This window comes from Sus scrofa, chromosome 11, assembly GCF_054392235.1.
Source record: "Sus scrofa isolate SSC_HxYL_T2T_F1_AM1 chromosome 11, Sscrofa_HxYL_maternal_Yorkshire_Landrace_v2.0, whole genome shotgun sequence".
Taxonomy (NCBI): domain Eukaryota; kingdom Metazoa; phylum Chordata; class Mammalia; order Artiodactyla; family Suidae; genus Sus; species Sus scrofa.
Window position 1 is genome coordinate 9578748 of NC_139393.1, and position 23482 is coordinate 9602229.

At 40.8% G+C, this 23482-nt stretch overlaps 1 protein-coding gene across 10 annotated transcripts in view; it reads right to left on the reverse strand.

Moving 5' to 3' along the window:
* N4BP2L2 (NEDD4 binding protein 2 like 2) overlaps nt 1-23482 on the reverse strand; it is a 106690-nt gene that overhangs the window by 45356 nt on the left and 37852 nt on the right. For 4 of the 10 annotated variants that reach the window (XM_084981425.1, XM_084981423.1, XM_084981432.1 and 1 more), the window contains exons 7-10: nt 5002-5076; nt 4824-4893; nt 3870-4002; nt 3460-3515 (exon numbers count right to left, since the gene is read on the reverse strand). The exons of 3 other annotated variants lie outside the window; for them this stretch is intronic. In XM_084981425.1, the coding sequence (XP_084837551.1) occupies nt 5004-5076 (73 nt within the window). In that variant the 3' untranslated portion in view covers nt 3460-3515; nt 3870-4002; nt 4824-4893; nt 5002-5003. Of the gene's footprint in view, nt 1-3459; nt 3516-3857; nt 4003-4823; nt 4894-5001; nt 5077-23482 lie in introns of all 10 variants that reach the window. 3 more of the 10 variants (XM_084981427.1, XM_084981424.1, XM_084981434.1) reach the window with 2 other exon arrangements.

Below are 23482 nucleotides of genomic sequence, written 5' to 3' on the forward strand. Positions count from 1 at the left end.
CTAGCCTCGCTCAGTGGGTTAAGGATCTGGCGTTGCATGAGCTGTGATGTAGGCTGCAGACACAGCTCGGATCCTGCGTTGCTGTGGCTGTGGTGTAGGCCAGCGGCTACAGCTCCGATTGGACCCCCTAGCCTGAGAACTTCCATATGCTGCATGAGCGGCCCTAAAGAGACAAAAAGACACACACAGTGTGTCGTGGCTCAGTGGTTAATGAATTCAACTAGGAACCATGAGATTTTGGGTTCGATCCCCAGCCTTGCTCAGTGGGTTAAGGATCCGGCGTTGCCGTGAGCTGTGACGTACGTTGCAGACGCGGCTTGGATCCTGCATTGCTGTGGCTGTGGCAGAGGCCGGCAGTGGTAGCTCTGATTAGACCCCTAGCCTGGAAACCTCCATATGCCACAGGATCAGCCCAAGAAATGGCAAAAAGACCAAAAAAAAAAAAATTCTAAAACTGGTTAGAATCACAAACACAAATTTAAAATTTCATACACTTAAAATTGTGATTTATTTTTAAGCCCATCATTTATGAAAACAGAAAGCACTGACAGAAAGCAACAAAATGTGTGCAATTTTGTAATTCAGTTTTCTTTTTTTTTTTTTTTAAAGCTCTTTTATATTCTTTTTTTTTTTCTTTTTTAGGGCTGCACCCACGGCATATGGAAGTTCCCAGGCTAGCGGTCGAATCGGAGCTACAGCTGCTGGCCTGCACCACAGCTCAAGGCAACACCAGATCCCTAACCCACTGAGTGTGGCCAGGGATGGAACCCGCAACCTCATGGTTTCTAGTCGGATTCGTTTCCGCTGCGCCACGATGGGAACTCCTGTAATTCAGTTTTCTAACAACAAAACCACACACAACTTAGCTTTGACAAACATTAGTAATTACACTCACTAGAAAATGGCTGATGCCCCTAGATGTTTTTTAACAAATGTGTATGTCGACTTTTGCCTTCTATGTGCTGTCACTATAAGGAAGTTACCGTTACTGTGCTGATCTCTAGTTACACACTAAATGAATTCGGATACATGGGAGCTACTCACTGGCTCTCTTTCAAACAACCCCATATAGTTAAGCTTCTGAGTTCTTCTATCTGCATTTTATGGTGTTTTCACATCCTCAAATGTTTTAAGGCTATAAGATCTGTACTCCTCTCTCTGGGACTGCCCCAACTTTACTACCACCTGCTACTGGTAAAATATTTGTGGTAGGGAAACTATGAAAATAGCCTCATTAGGAGTCCCTGTTGTGGCACAGAGGGTTATGGGTCCAGAGTTGTCTCTGAAGTAGCTTGGATTTGACTCCTGGCCCAGGAACTTCCATATGCTGGGGGTGCCACCAAAAAATAAAAATTTTTAAAAATTGCCTCAAAACTTTGGAAATGGGGGGAGAATTGCCTCATTGGAGTTTTGTACCCCCCAAAATTTAAGTTGCCCCAAAGAGTGAGCCTTCAAAGGTACGGCATACAGACTTTGGTGTACGGAGCATGTGACATTTGCTTTAGAAAACCAGAATGTGCTCTCTTAAATCTTTTGAGAGTTTAGCCATATTCCAAAGTTCAAGGACAAATGACTACTGAGAGTAGACTGTTCCTGTATTTGCGTTTGTAGTGAAAAAGCATCCAGCAGAGAATCTAGAATACAGTAGGTGCTCAATTAATGTGTGTATGTGTGAGTGTTTCTCATAGATACAAAAGGGCTCTGAAGGAGGCATACAGAACTGTTAACCCTAAGAAATACAATGTGAAGGGCATTAGGAATAAAAAGGACTATGACTCTTGCTTCATCTTCTTCTGTATGAATTTTTTAAGGTTGTGCTTGAATTATTTATTTGTATAATTTATATCCAGGTTTATGTATCCAAAAAAAAACACAAGTGCAAAAGATCATTTCTGCATTGTACACGTGGGATGACTGTCCTGTGTACCTGTCACTGATACTTGACTGAGTTCTGTCTTACTGAATACTCGGGAGCAGCTCCCACCTATGAAAGCCGCACAGCATACTAATCACCACTACTTCCTCTTTCACGTCATAGCTCAGTAGCCTGGTTTTACGTCTTGCTTTAGAGTACACCAATAGATTTTTTACTTTCTTGCTTTCAGTTGTTCTCTTTTTGCTTTATGACACATTACCTCTTAAGAGGATCCTAGTACAATATGGTACCAGTGGGGTTTCAGACTATACATCCTTTGTGATGGGCTGGCTGCATTCCTGGACCTCATCAGTGACTTTATTTTTCCCTTTACTATTATGTTCCAAAGGAGAAATTACCTAAAAAGTTTAATCAGTAGTGGGTTCAAGTCAATGGCCTTAAAGGTCAGACAATGCCACTCTTCCGTAGACTTCCGTTACTGTTTTTTTTAAAAAAGATGATTCACAACACATTTTCTAGCGGACTTACAGGCAGCATATACAGCTTGACTTCTTTGATTCAATTTTTATTTCTCTATTTTGTGCACCACTGTGTTGTACATTTAGAATTGTGTCAACTTTAGGTAGTGTCAAGGTGATGGAAACCTTACCTACGTATAGCACATTCATGTTTTAAATTGGTACATGACCTTGGTCTTCCTTAGGCTTTTATCATCAGCCAATATACCCACAATCATTTAGCAAAATAGTTTACAAAGAACCCAGATGCTGAGCATCGCTGAGTTGCCCCCCATCCCTAATCCCAAATTAAGCAAAATCTGTCAAAGTTTCTTGTTAAAATATTAAATGTAGTCAAGCAAGTACTAAAACTGAGCCTATCTTCAATCATGCTTTATGCTGTTTTTAATATATAAATTGAGCAGGAAATCAACTTTCATATAACTCTTAGATCCATGAATTTTTCTGGGTAGCCTATTTGCAACCGCCAAGGATTCAGACTTACTAATGAAGTACTGAAACACTGCAAGCTGATGTTACTCATCATAAATACTTACTGGGAAGATTTTTGGTAACAAAAATAAATGACTGAAAGCCAGGAGTGTTGGATGCTAGTCCCAGTTCTTCCACTGAATTTAGGTGGTTAAGTTATTTGATCTCCTTGGAGCTTATTTTTCTCATTTATAAAATGTGAGATTTGAGCTGGATTTCCTATAAATCCCTTTAGCTTTAGGACTCCATTTTTTTTTAACATGTTAAATACTCTGCCTATAATATGTTGTGTGTTTAGTGTTTTTTGCAGACTTGGGAGTATGCCATAAATAGCATCTCATTAATATCTACAGTATTCATAAGAAAATAAAAAGCTATTTATATGTAGTATTTGAGTCATGAACTGGGACAGTAACTTCTCAAGGAACACAAAACTGCAGTATAAGAACAATGATTCTAATTTCTTGATTGTGACTATAGTATTCCATTCACTATACTGCATATTGGTAGCTGCTTTGTTATACTTAAAGCAGAAGCAATGTGTTTCAATCCTTCCCACCTTCAGTCAGCCATCTCTAATGTATTTGAACCTACCTGGCTCAACTTCTTACTGCTTGAAGTCTCCACAGCATTCTCTTTCTCCTTCAATCCTATCAGAACAAATATCAATAATACTTTTGCATCTGTTTCCTACACACATGTCTTAGGTTTCCAGGCACAGTATTTGTCTCATTTTCTGCACAACTGACATTAATTTTGTTTTCTCTTTTGGGGGGAGTGGCTGCATTTGTGGCACGTGCAAGTTCCTGGGCCAGAGACTGAACCCATGCCACAGCAGTGACCTGAGCTGCTGCAGTGACACCACCAGATCCTTAATCTGCTGTGACACAAGGGAACTCCTATTAATTTTTTTCTATAAATATCAACTACACACAGAAAGATCTGTCACAACCATCTCTACATTCATCGATATATTGGCTTAGAGCTTGTACCTTTACACATACCCAATACATCGAAGTAGCAGGTGGTTGAAAAGGATGCCAGCGATTCTGTGTACTGTTTGCTACAATGGTTTTAGAACTTCCTCTCTCCGTGGCTTTTCTTGCATTCCCTTCTGGAACTCCCAAGCTCTTCATCCTTGAAATCAATGAATGAAAGTGGTTTTCCAAGTTTCCCAAAGATGCTGGCTAGTATGTCCCTTTTACGTTTCCACTCCTGGCTTCCTTGAGCAGAATATCCTACCTTAGCTGTGGTCTCCAAGACCTAAGGCCTATCATTAATATCATCCCAGTCCCTTTGCTCCAAACTCCCTGCACAAATTTCCCTAAAGCCACCCGCCACAGAGACACATCTACTGTTAAGTGAACATATACAAGGGAGAGGCCATGCTCTATTCCTTGTATCCAGGAAACTAGAGATGAGGGTGCAAATTCTAATCTCAAACCAATTTCAGCAAATAGCAGAGGCGAGAAAGGTGCTCTCATCTCACAGGCTCCTACTCTGGAGAATAATTAAGGGAAAACTGCAGAAACCGCATAATTTCCCTAAGTTTGTAAAAACTGCCATGGCTATGCGAGTCTATGAGTCTGACTTCGAAGGGCTAAAAGAATCAGTCAGTATACATTCTGGCCACACAGAGTTAAAATGCTTAAATTCTTGCGTGTCATACAGTACCCTGAACTTCCTCCTAATTCACAGCCTAGCCCATTCTCCTCCCCTACTGCTCCACTGACTATCAACTAACAGTTTAAGTACTGTCACCCCAAAGGTTTGCTCTCTAGTACAGTAACCAGCCTCAATTATGACCAGCTATCCAGGCAATCAACCCACCCCAAAATCATGCCTCTTAGACCATGCCATCAGCTCCCTTCAGGGACTCCCAAGAGCTAGTCTGTGTTTTTCCTGCCTTTCCGACTTGTTCCTGGGGAAACTCAAGTGCATCTTGATGAGGAACAGACCTGGCACTAGCCACCTCAGCAACCAGCCAGCCAGCTTCTATTCCTTCATGTCTCCTCTGCCAAAGCTGGCCTGGAACACAGTAGCAGATGAGATATCAGTGGCAGTTGCAATGGCACCCCAGCAAGCAAACATCTGGTGCCCTTTTGGCCCCTTCACCAAAAGGCTGTGACCACTCACCATTAATTCCTCAGAGCTGCCTTCATGCGGTTACTTGTGGGAACTGCAACTTCTTCGGGATTCTGACTGAGACATCTAGGAAGACAGGAGATATGCCGGCTGGCTAGCCCACCACACCAAATATTAAATAATTTGAATACTACTTCTGCAAAAAAGGCATATGGCAAGTAAGTACCTCTGCTTTTTGACCACCCTTCTGACATACCTGGTACTCAGCCCTGGTAAGGAAGACAGACACTTGTGGACTGCACCAAGGAGTGGGACAGTCAGCTGACATGCCACCAAATTCCAAATTCTGACTGCACATTTAAGAGTCATCTTGCAATAACCCCTCAACTCAGAGTGTATTTCTGAAGATAACAACTCTTTTTTTTTTTTTTTTTTTTTTTCTTTTTAAGGCTATTCCTGTGGCACATGGAAGCTCCCAGGCTAGGGGTTGAATCAGAGCTGCAGCTGCTGCCCTACACCACAGCCACACCAACGCTTGATCCACATCTGTAACCTACACTGCAGCTTGCAGCAACGCCAGATCCTTAACCCACTGAGTGAGGCCAGAGATTGAACCTGTAGCATCGTGGAGACTAGTTGTTTTCTTAACCCACTGAGCCACAATGGGAACTTCCCGAAGGTAACAACTCTTGAATTTATCAGCTACTTTAAGATTAGAGGTTTTAACCTGATAGTGCCTTCTCACTAGTCTTGCCCAAGACTTGGACGGGCCTGCCAAATTTAAGGCAGGCAGGGTTAGATAGCAGGGTGGTACGGAGTCCACAAAAATAGAAACGGACTCGTGCTTATCACGGACCAATGAGCCCTTTTTTAATCAAGAAAAAGAGGTGTTTGACTAAATAACATACTTGGTGACCTCACATTCCTGTCAGATGGGTGTATTCACCTCCAGAGTGCAGTTGAGTCTTCCACACCACCGGAAGAGAAATGCAACATGAGTCCAGGAGTTAACCCTTACTTTTCCCTGATAAATGCTGGTGCTTTTGGTAGGGGAACAAAAACTAAAACTGAAAAACAAGGAACACTGGCTCTACTAGGGCAAGGGGAGCTTCAGGCACTAACTATGCAGAAGGGCTAACCATTCCACTCATCTTTAATTTTAGTCAACTTGGAGAGGTACCTTTGCTCCAAAGGTTTTAGTTTATAACCTAAACTAAAACAGACAGCTAACATGACCTAGGCGACTTTGGCACACGATCTGGAAAACCAAGCAATAACCAAGGTCACTCTAACCTGAGCGATGTTCCACCCACATTTGTAACCCTCTGGTCGCCACTAAAACTAAAACAAATAATCATATCCTATCAATCAAGAGATTATTAAATATAAGCTACGCTTGACAAAGGTCAGGGCTACTCCAGAGCGGCTCCCAAAGAGCAGAATGCTGGGGAAGAAACAGAGGGGCCCACACTGTCAGAGTGGCCAGGGGTGCTTATCAGTAGAGTAAGCCCCACCAGTAAGCTGTATGCCCCTGCCAAATCACTGCCTGGTTAGGCTTCCTCAGGCCACTAGTCAGCAAACACCACAGAATGTTTGGTGGCCCTCCAACTAACTGATAAGATGTCCACAAAGGTTTCCTTCTATTACTACTCTGTCAAGTGTGCTCCATTGCCAACAGCGTTGTCCGTTCTCCCCCAGGCCATGAGTGGTCTGCAAGTAGTCTGGAATGGGAATACAGAAACCAAGTAACTTTTGTAGTAATCTGAGAGTAATTTTTGCTTGTTGAATTTTAATTATAAAACATGTGACTAGCTAAGTTTTTAACCTGCTGAGCTACAATGGGAACTCCTGGACAAGTATTTAAAACTTATATTTCACCACAAAGAGTTCAAAACACACCCATTAAAACAATGCCACTAGATCCTATTTCTGCTAAAATCTCTTTGGTGATCCCTATTGTCTGCAAGATAAAGTCTTAGTTCGTTAACACTGTGTTTTCAGGAGTTCCCTGGTAGCTTAGCTGTTAAGGACTCAGCAATATCACCGCTGTGGCTCAGGTTTGATCCCTGGCCCAGGAACTGCGGCATGCTGTGGGTGTGGCCAAAAAGAAATCCCAAAACCAAAACCAAACATTGTGTTTTCAGATTCTCTTTGATCTGGCCCCTATGAAGCCTGTGGCAGGTGGAGTTCTAGAGCCCTAGAACCAGAGCCTTGGGAAGAACAACCTGGTCCATTTATTCCAGTGAATTCTATAAATTTTGTTTTCCTTGTGTGTCATAACGTGGAAAATATTTAGAGATGCTGATGTCTGGAGTTATCTTCCACTACACCATACACCAAACTTTATGCTTCAGCAACTATGAAAAAAGTGTACTTTCCCACTCATACCCAAACCTCTCTTTCCAACCCAGAGTTCTCCCATAAATTCTTTTTTTTTTTTTTTTTGGGTCTTTTTGCCATTTCTAGGGCCGCTCCTGTGGCATATGGAGGTTTCCAGTCTAGGGGTCTAATCAGAGCTACCGCTGCCAGCCTATGCCAGAGCCATAGCAACACAGGATCCGAGCCGTGTCTGCAACCTACACCACAGCTTACGGCCAACGCCAGATCCTCAACCCACTGAGTAAGGCCAGGGATCAAACCCGCAACCTCATAGTTCCTAGTCGGATTCGTTCACCACTGCGCCATAATGGGAACTCCTCCCACAAATTCTTAAACACACTATATACTCGATATCTCCATTCAGATGTCCAGAAGGCACCTCAAACTTAACATATCCAAAATTCCTTTCCAAATATGCTCCTCCTATAACGCATTATGACTTAGTAAACCGTACCTCCTCACTCATACATATTTGATCTATTCAGCAAATCCTGTCAGCTCTAGCTTCAACCAATTCTCACTACCTCCACCTCTATCCCCTGAGTCACGATTATCTCTCACTTGGATTATTACAAGAGCCAACTAATTAGTCCTGCTACCATTCTTGTCTAAGTGATTCTTAAGACAGCAGCCATAACTAACTTGCATAACTTAAAGCACGAGTTAGATCATATCATCCCTTGCTCAGATCTCTCCAATAGCTTCCCATCTCAAGCAGAGAAAAGGCCCATATTACTTCAATACTTTATATTGCCCACATGATCTGGTTCCTTCTTTCTCTTTTACTCCTTTGTCCTTTGCTCACTTAGCTCCAGGCAAACTGCTACTTCTCCTTAACCACTCCAAGCAGTCTTACCTCATGAGAGCCCTGACTTGCAGGATCCTCTGTCTGGAATGCTGTTTTCTCACTTCTCTCTTTGCTAATTCACTCTCCCTTTCTTCAAGTCTCTGCTCAAACGTTACCTTATCAGTTAGGCCTTTCTGACCACTCTAGGTCAAGTGGTCCTCATTCTGCTAAGCTGCCCCCTCCCCAACGCCCTCTCCCATTTGTGCTGCTTCAGTTTTCTCCATAGCACTTATTATCATCTGATCTACTAGGTATTTATTTACTGGTTTAGTCTGCTTCCCTATACTGACTCCAGGAGGGCAGGGATTTTGTCCATTTTGCTCAGTGCTCTATCACCTAGAACAGTGTCTGGCACATAGAAGGCACTCATAAAACACTGTTGAGTGAATAAATACATGGCTGAATAAGTGCATTATGTTTCCTGCCTCTGAGCCTTTGACCACTCAGTTGCTACTGCCTATAGGCCTCTTCCCTATACTATTTTTCCCTTGCTAAATTCCACTTGTGTGTATGTATGTATATTTATTTGTCGTTTTAGGGCCACACCCATGGCATATGAAGGTTCCCAGGCCAGGGATCAAATCAGAGCTGCAGCTGCCAGCCTACACCACAGCCATAGCAACTGGGGAGCTGAGCCACACCCATGACCTACATCACAGCTCACAACAATGCTGGATTCTTAACCCACTGAGCGAGGCCAGGGATCGAACCCACATCCCCATGGATACTAGTCGGGTTCATTAACCACTGAGCCACAATGTGAACTCCCTAAATTCTACTTTTAGAATAAGCTTGGACATTGGCTCCTCCAGGAAGCCTTCCCTTGAACCTGGTCCTCCACATTCAGTCACTGACTACCAATCTATTAAATGCACAGTCAAGCCGAAAACACTTCTCACCTACTCATTTATATTTCTCAACCGTGTCTCTCCAATCAGAAAACACCATTCCATCCCTAGCAACTACAGCTTCCAGTTACAGCTATTTTCCCACTGCATGGAATAAATTATGTACCTACATAGATTGTCCCAAGAGTCAGGATACATCTGATGTCCTTAGGAAGAACATAAATCATTCTGATATGCACAAGGCAAGACGATTCAGAGAGGAAGCTCTATTTGTTTTCCCTATTTCCCATGTTCTCACAACTGCCAAAGACTTCTTCATGGGGCTATTCAAAATCAACCCCATTAATTTCCAGTTCTTGTTTACACCCATCAAATATTTCACACCTTTCTCGGCTTCCAAGAACGCCACTCCTCTATACCTTGGCTAAGCCCTGACAACTGAGATAAAGAATCAAATTGTGGGAATTTTCTAAATCTTACTCTCTCTCCCTTCCCGGAATCCTCCCTCCCATCTTACCTCCACCAACCTCTACACCTTTCAAGATCAAGATAAAAACCCTTGTTCAAGGTAAGGGAAGGCACACAGGAAATTTCTAGTCCAATGTTGTCACCTTAAAAATCAGTCCATCCGCCACCAAGAAATGAAGGTTTATTAACCAGTGAAGCAAGCCTCCAGTATTTCAACACCTTTCATGCCAATGGCCTAGAATCATCGTCATGTGCACCCAACCTTACCTACTCAGTCCCATTTCTGTTCCTGGCCCACAACTCATTGTCTCCCAGTTTGCAGGCTTTTGTTTTATATTTCTTGCCAGAATTTACTATTTCCTCAAAATAATCTCTGGTGTCTTCTGACACTGGTGGGTTTTTTTTGTTTCTTTGGGGTTTTGTCTGCTCCCACAGAATTCAAAAGTTCCCAAACCAGGGATCAAACCTGCACCACAGCAGCAGCCTAAGCCACTGCAATGACAATGGCAGATCCTTAACCCCCTGAGCCACCAGGGAACTCCTTTGAGATTTTTTTTTTTTTCTTCTTTGGCTGATCCATGGCACATGGAGTTCCAGGGCCAGGGATCAGATCTGAACCACAGCTGCGACCTACACCACAGCTGTGGCAACACCAGATCCTTACACTGTGCCAGGCCAGAGATGAAACCTGCATCCTGGTACTGCAGAGACATCACAGATCCCACAGTGCCACAGCATGAACTCTGAGACTTTTAATTAAGACCCACTATAGTTCTTTTTTATTGCTTTGGGCAGAGGCTCATCCGAACTTCACTCCTAGAGATCTATGATGGGCTCTGTGCTTTCAACAGGTCTCACCTACCTCCTGTAAGAGGGGAATTCACATGACCAAATACACGTTTCTTGAACATTCCTCAGCATTCCACAACAGAGTAATTTATCAACCTCTTGCTTATAAATTCTTACTGGCCAATTATTTAACCAAATAAAAATGGATTAGCTGCCTTTTTATCTGATTTCTTTTCTCCATCGAATGAATGCTATCTATAATTCTCCAGATGGTCGTTTTCTCATAGGTAATATCTAAATATAATAATTGCTTCTATTTCACTGTAAGAATAGAAAGTAATCTAAGATGTGATTCAAGAAGAATGATGTGGAAGTTCCCTGTGGCACAGTGGGTTAAGGATCCAGCATTGCTGCAGCTGTGGCATAAGCTGCAACTGTGTCGGAGCTTCAATCCCTGGCCAGGGATCAGACCTGCACCACAGCAGCAGTGAAGCAAGAAAAAAAAAAAGGAAGAATGGTATGGAGGCTGGAATCAAGATGGCATTAGTGTACAAGACACATACAAGATGTAGGACATGCACCTCAACTTCTCCCACAAATACATTAAAAAAACAAATAAACAAACAAACAAAAAACAAAGCAGAGTTCCCATCGTGGCTCAGTGGTTATCCGACTAATATCCATGAAGATGCAGGTTCAATCCATGGCCTCACTCAGTGGGCTAAGGCTCCGGCATTGCCTTGAGCTATGGTGTAGGTTGCAGATGAGGCTCAGTTCCCACATTGCTGTGGCTGTGGTGTGGGGCAGCAGCTACAGCTCCGATTTGACCCCTAGCCTGGGAACTCTATATGCTGCAGGTGTGGCCCTAAAAAGACAAAAAAAAAAAAAAAAAAAAAAAAAAAAAAAAAAAAAAAAAGAAACCTCTGCATATAGAATGATTCTCACGGAAATCTACTGAATACAGAAAGAAAGCAGGAAGATCTCAGTCTTCCAAAAAGGGCAAGAAAACCCCCACATAACTGGGAAAAGTTAAAAAAGGAGAGAGATGAAGAGTGAGAGAAAAAGGAACCATTATAGGACAGCACTCTTGAGAGGAAGCTATGAAAGAGGAAAGGGCTCTACACACTGGGAGGTCACCTAACTGACCAGCAGATTATCCAGGATGTTGAGGGAGCCTCTAAGCCTCAGACAAAAGTGCAGAAGCCAGTCTGAGGAGGACTACACATGGAGACAGAACCCTAAAGATGATCAGTACCACTGCCTGGTGTACCACGTCCTGAGACACTCGGGTAGGGGCTGGGAGTGGAGACTCAGGCTTTGGAGGTCAGTTCTTGGTCCCTGGGAGAAAACTAGGGTTGGTTGCATAGAAACAGCCTGAATGGCTGGGGAGGGGTGCTCCACAGACAAGGGAGTGTGGGAGGAGGTGAGGGCCTGCCAGAGAAGCAGGGCACCACTGATGGGAAGTGCAAGAGAAAATAAGAAACTGATGGGAATACAACAATAGTAAGAGATTCTAACGTACCACTCACATCAATGACCAGATATTCCAGACAGAAAATTAGGAAGGCAACAGAGATCCTAATGACACAATAGAACAATCAGACTTAACTGATATTTTTAGGATATTACATCCAAAAAAAAAAAAAAAAAACAAGAATATACATTCTTTTCAAGTGAACATGGAACATTCTCAAGGATTGACCACATACTAGGGCACAAAACTAACCTCAACAAATCTGGGTATGGAAATTATTTCAAGCAACTTCTCTGACCACATAGGATGAAATTAGAAATCAAGCACAAGAAAAGAAAAGGAGAAAAAACTGACTACATGGAGACTGAACAACATGCTACTAAAAAACCAACATGTTATAGGAGACGGGATTAAGATGGCAGAGGAGAAAGATTAGAACTCAATTTCTCTCATAAAAACAATAAAACTACAACCAAATGCTGAAAAACCTTCAACCAAATGGACTGGAAACTTTCAAAAAGAAATCCTACTCCAGAAGACAAAGAGGGGGTCACATCAAGAGGAGTAAGAGGGAGTTGCTATCGTGGGGCAGTGGAAACAAATCTGACTAGGAACCATGAAGTTGCAAGTTCAATCCCTGGCCTCGCTCAGTGGGTTAAAGATTCGGCGTTGCCATGAGCTTCAGTATAGGTCACAGACACACCTCGGATTTGGCGTTGCTGTGGCGCTGGTATAAACCATTAGCTGTAGCTCCAATCAGACCCCTAGCTTGGGAACCTCCATATGCCTCGGGTGTGGCCCTAAAAAGACAAAAAAAAAAAAGGAGAGTTCTGAGCCCCACATCAAATCCCCACACCTGGGGATCTGGGATTGGGAGAAAGAGGCCCCAGAGCATCTGGCATTGAGGGCCAGTGGGGCTTGTGTGCAGGAGCTCCATGGGACTGGGGGAAACGGAGACTCCATCCTTGAAAGGCGCACACAGGCTTTCATGTGCACTGGGTCCCAGGGCAAGGCAAAGTCCTCACAGGAATCTGGGTTGGACCTGACCGCAGTTCTTGGAGGACTTCCTGGGAAAACAGGGGGTGACTGTGGTTCGCTGTGGAGGAAGGACATTGGAGGCAAAGCTCTCGGTAATATTCATCAGCCTGTGTTCCTCTAGAGGTGGCCATTTTGGGAAAATCCAGCCCCACTCATCAGTGCTGAAAAGCCCCAGGCCAAACAATAATCCAGGTGGGATCATAGCCCCACCCATCAGGAAACAGGTGGCCTAAAGAGCCCCCAGGCAAACAGCCACCTCTAATCTCACCCAGAGACAGAGCCCCATCCAACAGAGGGATAGGAATCACCCCCACCGACCAGTGGCCAGGCACCAGTCCTTCCCTTCAGGAAGCCCCTGTACCAACGCTGGCCAGAAGGGGGACAGACACCAGAAGTAAGAGAGGCTACAATTCTATTGCTTGCAAAAAGGAGACCTCACCAAAAACCTCTAACAATGAAAAGGCAGAGAACCATAACTCAGATGAGGGAACAAGAAAAAACCCCAGAAGAAACACCTAAGTCATCAGGAGATTCTCAGCCTCCAGGAAAAAGAGGTTAGACGGACGATGCTGAAGATGATGCAACACACTGGAAATAAACTGCAACCAAAGATGGATAATTTTTTACAGCAAACACTGAGCAAAGAAATACAAGATTTAAAACCTAAGCAAGCAGAGACGCAAACTCAGTAACTGAAATAAAACTTTCATTAGAAGCAATCAACAGCACAGTACAGGAGGCAGAAGAACAAAGAAGCGAGGTGGAGGACAGACGAGTGGGAATCACTGATGTGTGGAACAGAAGAGAGAAAAGAGATTGAAAAGAAATCAAGAGTGTGTCAGAGAACTCTGGGACAATGTTAAACGCACCAACGTCCGTATTATAGGGGTGCCAGAAGGAGAAGAGAAAGAGAAAGGGACAGAAAAAATATTCAAAGAGATAGCAGCTGAAAACTTCCCTAACATGGGAAAGGAACCACTCACTCAAATCCACAAAGTGCAGTGAGCGCCATAGAAAATAAACCCAAGGAGGACTATCCCAAGACACATATTAATCAAACTGACCAAAATTAAAGACAAAGAGAAAATACGGAAAGCAGCTAGGGAAAAGAAACAAATAACATATAAAGGAACCCCGATAAGGCTGTCAGCAGATTTTTCAGCAGAAACTCTGTAGCCCAGAAGGGAGTGGCACAATATACTGAATGTGATGAAAAGAAAAAACAAACGTTCAACCAAGATTACTTTACCCAGCAAGGCTCTCATTCAGATTTGAAGGAGAAATCAAAACCTTCACAGATAAGCAAAAGCTGAGAGAATTCAGCAACACTAAACCAGCTTTACAACAAATACTAAAGGAACTTCTCTAGGCAGAAAAGGAAAGGCCACAACCAGAAACAAAAATACCACAAATGACAAGGCTCACCAGTAAAGGTATACATACAGTAAAGATATGAAATCAGTCATGCACAAATGTGCTACCAAAATCAGAAATCGTGAGAAGAGGAGGATACAAATGCACGACACTGGAGATGCACTTGCAATTAAGAGACCAATCTCGTATATATATATATAGACTCCTATATCCAAACTTCAAGGTAACTGCAAACCAAAAATCTACTATTGATACACACTCAAATAAGAAAAATCAACTCAGGAGTTCCCATCATGGCGCAGTGGTTAACGAATCCAACTGGGAACCATGAGGTTGCGGGTTTGGTCCCTGCCCTTGCTCAGTGGGTTGATGATCTGGCGTTGCCGTGAGCTGTGGTGTAGGTTGCAGACACAGCTTGGATCCCGCATTGCTGTGGCTCTGGCGCAGGCTGGTGGCTACAGCTCCGATTCGACCCCTAGCCTGGAACCTCCATATGCCGTGGGAGCGGCCCAAAGAAATAGCAAAAAGACACACACACACACAAAAAAAAAGACAAAAAAAAAGAAAAATCAACTCAAATACAACACTAAAGATAGTTATCAAATCACAAGAGGAGAGAACAAGAGAAGAACGGAAGAAAAAAGAGCAACAAAACCAAATCCAAAACAGTTAATAAAATGGCAAAAAGAATATACATATCAATAGTTACCTTAAATGTAAATGGACTAATTACCCCAACCAAAAAAAAAAAGACTAGCTGAATGGATACGAAAACAAGACCCATATATATGCTGTCTTCAAGAGACTCACTTCACTTCTAGGACCCCATACAAATTGAAAGTGAGAGAGTGGAAGAAAATATTCCATGCAAAAGGGAATCAAAAGAAAGCTGGAGTAGCGATACTCATATCAGTCAAAATAGACCTTAAAATAAAGAATATTATAAGAGACAAGGAAGGACATTACATAATGATCAAAGGATCAATACAAGAAGATGTAACAATTATAACTATATATGCACCCAGCATAGGACCACATCAATATATAAGGCCACTGCTAAAAACCTTAAAAGGATAAATCAACAATAACACAATAATAGTGGGGGACTTTTAACACCCCACTTACAGCAATGGACAGATCATCCAGACAGAAAATCAATACGGAAACACAGGCCCTGAATGAAGCATTATACCAGATGGACTTAATAGATATTTATAGGACATTGCATCCAAAAGCAGCAGAATACACATTCTTCTCAAGTGCACACAGAACATTCTCTAGGACTGATCACATTCTGGACCACAAGCCTCAGCAACTTTAAGAAAACTGAAATCAAACCTGACTCCTTTGCTGTATAGTGGGAAAATAAAAAAATAAAAAATAAAAAAAAAGAAAACAAATCATATCAAGCATCTTTTCTGACCACAATGCTATATGACAGGAAATCAACAAGAAGAAAAACAGCAAAAAACAAAAACACGTGGAGACTAAACATGCTACTAAACAAGCAATGGATCACTGAAGAAATCAAAGAGGAAACTAAATAAAGAACTAGAAGCAAATGACAAGAAAGATACAACACTCCAAAACCTATGGGATGCAGCAAAAACGGTTCTACGAGGAAAGTTTATAGCAATACAAGCCTATCCCAGGAAACATGAAAAAGCTCAAATAAACAACCTAACTTTACATCTAAAGCAAATAAAGGAGAGAAGACAAAAACCTAAAGTTAGCAGAAGGAAAGAAATCATAAAGATCAGAGCAGAAATCAATGAAATAGAAATGAAGAAAACCATAGAAAAGATAAATGAAACAAAAACCTGGTTCTTTGAAAATATCAACAAAATTGATAAACCTTTAGCCAGAATTACCAAGAAAAAAAAAGAGGACTCAAATCAATAAAATTAGAAATGAAAAATAAGTTATAACAGACAGACATCACAGAAATACAAAGGATTATAAGACACTACTACATGCAACTATATGCCAATAAAACGGAAAACCTAGAAGAAATGGACAAATGCTTAGAAAACTACAATCTTCCAAGACTAAACCAAGACAAAACAGAAGAGATGAATGGACGAATCACAAGTATTGAAATTGAACCTGTGATTTAAAAAATACTAACAAACAAAAGTCCAGGACCAGATGGCTTCACAGGTGAATACTATCAAACATTTAGAGAAGATCTAACACCTATCCTTCTGTAACTATTTCAAAAAATGCTCAGGAAGGAACACTCCAAAACTCATTCTATGAGGCCCCCATCACCCTCATACCAAAACCAAATAAAGATACCACAAAAAAAGAAAATTACAGGCCAATTTCGTTGATCAACAGAGATGCAAAATTCCTCAACAAAATACTAGCAAACTGAATCCAACAATACATTAAGGGATTGTACATATTGATTAAGTGGGATTTATCCCAGGGATGCAAGGATTCTTCAATATCTGCAAATCAATCATTTTGATACACCACATTAACAAACTGAAGAATAAAAACCACATATATGATCCTCTCAATAGATGCAGAAAAAGCCTTTGACGAAATCCAGCACCCATTTCTGACAAAAACCCTTCAGAAAGTCAGCATAACGGGAACCTACCTCAACATGATAAAGGCCATATATGACAAACCCACAGCTAACATCAATCTCAATGGTGAAAAGCTGAAAAACCTCTCACTGAGATCACAAACAAGACAAGGATGTCCACTCTAGCCACTACTCTTCAACATAGTTTTGGAAGTCCTAACCACAGCAATCAGAGAAGTAAAAGAAATAAAAGGAATCCAAACTGGAAAGGAAGAAGTAAAACTATCATTATTTGCAGATGATATGATATTATACCTAGAGAATCCTAGAGACTCTACCAGAAAACTGTTAGAGCTCATCAATGAATTTGGTAAAGTTGCAGGATACAAAATTAATACACAGAAATTGAGACGGCATTTCTATATACTAACAATGAAAGATAAGAAAGAGAAATTAGGGAAGCAATCCTGTTTACCATCACATTCAAAAGAATAAAACACTTAGGAATAAACCTACCTAAAGAGATAAAAGACCTGTACTCTGAAAACTGTAAGACACTGATAAAAGAAATCAAAGATGACACAAACAGATGGAAAGACATACCATGCTCTTAGATTGGAAGAGTCAATATTATCAAAATGACCATAGTACCCAAGGCAATCTACAGATTCAATGCAATCCCTATCAAATTACCAAGGACATTTTTCACAGAACTCAAACGAAACATGTTAAATTTGTTTGGAAGCACAAAGACCCAGAATAACCAGAGACATCCTAAAAAGGAAAAATGGAGCTGGAGGAACAGGTCCCTGACTTCAGACTATACTACAAAGCAACAATCATCAAAACTGTATGGTACTGGCACAAAGAAATATATATCAGTGGAACAGGATAGAAAGCCCAGAATTAAACCCACGCACTTACAGTCAACTAATCTATGACAAAAGAGCCAAGAATATACAAGGGAGAAAAGACAGCCTGTTTGATAAGTGGTGCTGGGAAAACTGGACAGCCACATGCAAAAGAATGAAATTAGAACACTCCCTAACACCACACACTAAAATAAACTCGAAATGGATTAAAGACCTACATGTAAGACCAGATACTATAAAACTCTTAGAGGAAAACATAGGCAAAACACTCTCCGACATAAACCACAGCAACATCTTCTCAGATCCACCACTTTAGAGTAATGACAATTAAAGCACAAATAAACAAATGGGACACAATTAAACTTAAAAGTTTCTGCACAGCAAAGAAAACCCTAAACAAAATGATAAGACACAACCACGGAATGTGAGGAAATATTTACAAATGAAGTGACTGACAAGATATTCAGCTCCAAAATGTATAAACACCTCCTATAGCTCAGTACCAAAAAAAAACCCAACTCCATCAAAAAATGGCAAAAGATCTAAACAGACAATTCTCCAAAGAAGACATACAGATGGCCAAAAAACACATGAAAAGATGTTCAACATCACTCATCATTAGAGAAATGCAAATCAAAACCACTATGAGGTAACACCTTACACCAGCCAGAATGGCCATCATCAAGAAGTCTACAAACACTAAGTGCTGGAGAGGGTGTGGAGAAAAGGGAACCCTATTATACTGTTGGTGGGAATGAAAATTGGTGCAACCATTGTGGAAAACAGTATGAAGATTTCTCAGAAAACTAAAAATAGGATTACCATTTGATCCAGCAATCCCACTCCTGGGCATCTATCCAGAGAAAACCATGACTCGAAAAGACCCACATGTACTCCAATGTTCACTGCAGCACTATTTGCAATAGCCAAGACATGGAACAACCTAAAGGTCCATCAACAGAGGAGTGGATAAAGACCATGTGGTACATACACACAATGGAATATTACTCAGCCATTAAAAGCAAAGAAATAATGGCATTTGCAGCAACATAGATGGACCAAGAAATAATCATGCTCAGTGAAGTCAGTCAAATGGTGAGACACCAACATCAAATGCTAGCACTTATATGGGGAATCTAAAAAAAGGACAGGATGAACTGCTTTGCAGAACAGATACTGACTCACAGACTTTGAAAAACTATGGTTTCCAGAGGAGACGGGAGAGGGGATGTAGTGAGGGTTTGGGATGGAAATGTTATAAAATTTGGTTGTGATGATTGTTGTACAACTATAAATGTGATAAAATTCATTAATTTAAAAAAACAATGGGTCAATGAGGAAATCAAAGAAGAAATTAAAAAATACCTTGAGATAAATGTCAAGGAAATCATAACCATACAAAATCTATAGGATGCTGCCAAAGCAGTTCTTAATAGGAAGTTCACAGCAATACAGGCCTTCCTTAAAAAACAAAAAATCTAAAATAAACAATCTAATCTACCACCTAAAAGAATTAGAAAAAACAACAAACAAAACCTGAAGTTGGCATAAGGAAGGAAATCATAAAGATAAGAGGGGAAATCAATAAAATAGAGATTAAGAAAACAATAGGAGTTCCTGTTGTGGCTAAGTGGTTAATGAACCAGACTAGCATCCATGAAGATGCAGATTCAACCACTGGCCTCGCTCAGCAGGTTAAGGATCTGGTGTTGCCATGAGCTATGGTGTAGGTCGCAGATGTAGCTCAGATCCTGCATTGCTGTGGCTCTATTGGAGGTTGGTGGCTAAAGCTCCAATTTGACCCCTTGTCTGGGAACCTCCATGTGCCACTAGTGCAGCCCTAAATGTCAAAAAGAAAAAAAAAAATTAACCCCCCCCCCAAAAAAATCAATAAAACCAAGAACTGGTTCTTTGAAAGGGTAAATAATATTAACAAAACTATGGCGAGACTCACCAAAGAGAGAACTGAAATAAAATAAGAAATGAAAAAGGAGAAATCTCAAAGGATACTGCAAAAATACAAATAAATAAACATAAGAGAATACAATGAACAATTGTATGTGAAAAAATGACAACCTACAAGAAATAGACAACTTTCTAGAGACGTACAGCCCACCAAAACTGAATTATGAAGAAATACATAATTTGAACATATAACTAGAAGTGAAATTGTGTAATTTTAAAAATCTTCCTACAAACAAAAGTCAATACCAGACAGATGGCTTCACAGGAGAATTTTATCAAACATACAAAAAGGAAGTCAAACTCTTTCAAAAGATTAAAGAGGAGGGAATACTCTCAAAGACATTCTATAAAGCCACCATCACCCTAATATTTAAACCAGACAAAAATACCAAAAAAAGAAAAAAGAAAATTATAGGCCAACATCTCCGATGAATACAGATGTAAAAATTCTCAACAAGATTTTAGCTGGTTGCTAAAATCCAACACATAAAAAAGATCATACACCACGACCAAGTGGGATTCATCCCAAATTCACAAAGATGGTTCAACATACACAAATCAATCAATGTCACATACCACATTAACAAAATAAAAGTGAAAAATCACATGATCATCTCAATAGATGCAGAAAAATTATTTGACAAAGCCCAATACCCATTCATAATAAAAACTCTTACAGACATGGGTATGGATGGACCATATCTCAACATAAAAAAGCCATGTGTGTAGTTCCCATTGTGGCTCAGTGGTTATGAACCTGACTGGTATCCATGAGGACCCGGGTTTGATCCCTGATCCCACTCAGAGGATCCAGCATTGCTGTGAGCTGTAGTATAGGTTACAGAGGTGGCTTGGACCCTGTGTTGCCATGGCTGTGGCACAGGCCAGCAGCTGTAGCTCTGATTCAACCCCTAGCCCAGGAACCTCCATATGCCACAGGCACAGTATTAAAAAGAAATAAAAAAAAGAAAAAGCCATTTGTCACAAACCCAGAGCCAATATAATACTCAACAGAGAAAAACTGAAGGCCTTCCCGCTACAATTTGGAAGAAGACAGGATGCCCACTCCTAGTCAACATAGTATTGGACGTTCTGGCCACAGCAATCAGACAAGAGAAAGAAATAAAAGGTATTCAAATTGGAAAGGAAGAAGTAAAATTATCACTATATGCAGAAAACATGGTATGGAAAACCCTAAGGACTCCATGTAAAAACTGATAAACCAATTCAACTGATAAGGAATTCAACTAAGTAACAGAATACAAGATTAATATTCAGAAATAGGTTGCATTTTTGTATACTAACAATGAAATATGAGAAAAGGTATTGTGAAAAGAAAATACCTTTTAAAATTGCACCAAAAACAAGAAAAAGCCTAGGAATAAACATCACCAAGGAGGTGTAAGACTTACCTGCTGAGAACTATAAAACATTAATAAAAAAAATTAACGAGGATTCAAAGAAATAGAAAGATATCCCATGCTCTTGGATTGGAAGAATTAATATTGTTAAAATGGCCATACTGGAGTTCCTGCCGTGCCTCAGTGGTTAACGAATCCATCTAGCAACCATGAGGTTTCGGGTTCGATCCCTGGCCTTGCTCAGTGGGTTAAGGATCCAGCATTGGCGTGAGCTGTGCTGTAGTTCGCAGACGTGGCTCAGATCCTGCGTTGCTGTGGCTGTGGCGTAGGCTGGTGGCTACAGCTCCGATTCAACCCCTAGCCTGGAAACCTCCATATGCCACGGGAGTGGCCCAAGAAAATGGCAAAAAGTCTAAATAAATAAATAAATAAATAAAATGGCCATACTATTCAAAGCAATCTACACCTTAAATGCAATCCCAATCAAATTACCCACGACATTTTTCACAGAACTGCAATAACCCACAAGTTGAACCATAAAAAAAAAAAAAAAAAAAAAAAACAAGGCAGGAGGCATAACTCAGAGTTCAGACAATACTACAAAGCTATAGTAATCAAAACACAGTGGTATTGGGAGCTCTCTTATGGGGCAGCAGGTTAAGGATCCAGCGTTGTTACTGCCGTGGCTTTGGTGGTTGCTGTGTGCACGTTCAATCCCTGGCCCAGGAAATTACACAGCTGTGAGTGTGGCCGAAAAGAAAACAAAGCAAAACCAAAAATTAAACAAAACAAAAACAGAATGGTACTGGTACAACAGACATATGGATGAATGGAACAGAACAGAGCCCATAAATAAACCCACACACATGGTCAATTAATCTTTTTGACAAAGAAAAAGTCTCTTCAGCAAGTGGTGCTGGGAAAACTGGATAGCTGCATGTAAATCAATGAAATTAGAACACAGTCTCACACCCTGTATAAGAAAAAACTCAAAATGGCTTAAAGACTTAAACAGAAGATATGACACCTTCAAACTCCTAGAAGAGAACATAGGCAAAACATTCTCTGACATAAATTGTACAAATGTTTTCTTAGGTCAGACTCCCAAGGCCATACAAATAAACGCAAAAATAAGCAAATGGGACCTAACTTAAAAGTTCTGCACAGCAAAGGAAACCATAAAAAAACAAAACACAAAAAGACAACGTTCAGAATGACAGAAAACATCTGCAAATGATAGAACTGACAAGGGCTTAATCTCCAAAATATATAAAAAGCTCATATACAACTCAACAACAATAAAAACCAAACAACTCTTAACTGAAAAATGGGCAGAAGATCTAAAAGACTTTTCTCCAAAGACGTATCGATGGCCAGCTGGCACATGAAGATGCTCAACATCACTAATTATACAAATGCAAATCAAAACTACAATAAGGTACCACCTCATATTGGTCAGATGGCCATCATTAGTAAGTCTACAAATAACAAATGCTAGAGAGGATGTGGAGAAAAGGTAACCCTCTCACACTGTTGGTGGGAATGTAAATTAGTACAACCACTATGGAAAACAATATGGAGACTCCTCAGAAAACTAAATATAGAAGTACCATATGATTCAGCTATCCCACTCCTGGGCATATGTCCAGACAAAACTATAAGTCAAAGAGAAACATGCACCCATAGGTTCACAGTAGCACTATTCACAATAGCCAAGACATGGAAACAACTTAAACATCCATCAATAGATGAATGGGTTAAAAAGATATGGTACACATTCATAATGGAATACTAAACTATAAAAAAGAACAAAACAATGCCATTTGCAGCAACATGGAAGCAACCAGATATTGTCATAGCAAGTGAAATAGGTCACAAAGAGAAAGACAAATACCATGTATCACTTATATGTGGAATTTAAAATATGGCACTGGAAGTACCACAATGGCTCAGCAGAAACTAAACTAACTAGTATTCATAAGGATGAAGTTTCGATCCCTGACATCACTCGGTGGGTTAGGGTTCTGTGTTGCCATGAGCTATGGTGTTCACCAATGTGGCTCAGATCCCTCATTGCTGCGGCCAGTAGCTGCAGCTCTAATTCAATTCCTAACCTGGGAACTTCCACATGACACAGGTGTGGCCCTAAAAAAAGCAAAAAAAAAAAAAAATATATATATATATATATATACACACACACATACACGCACATATATTGTGTATATTATATACATATATGGCACAAATGAACCTATCTACAGAACAGAAACAGCTCGCAGACATATAGAGCAGATTTGCGTATGCTCAAGAGAAGGGGGGAGGGAGTGGGAGTTTGGGCTTAGTAGATTCAAACTATTACATTTATGTATTTATTTGTCTTTTTAGGGCTGCACCTATGGCATATGAAGTTCCCAGGCTAGAGGTAGAATTGGAGCTGCAGCTTCCAGCCTACATCACAGCCACAGCAACATGGGATCTGAGCCATGTCTGAGACCTACACCACAGCTCAAGAGAACCCTGGATCCTTAATGCATTGAGTGAGACCAGGGATCAAACCCATGTCCTCATAGATACTTGTCAT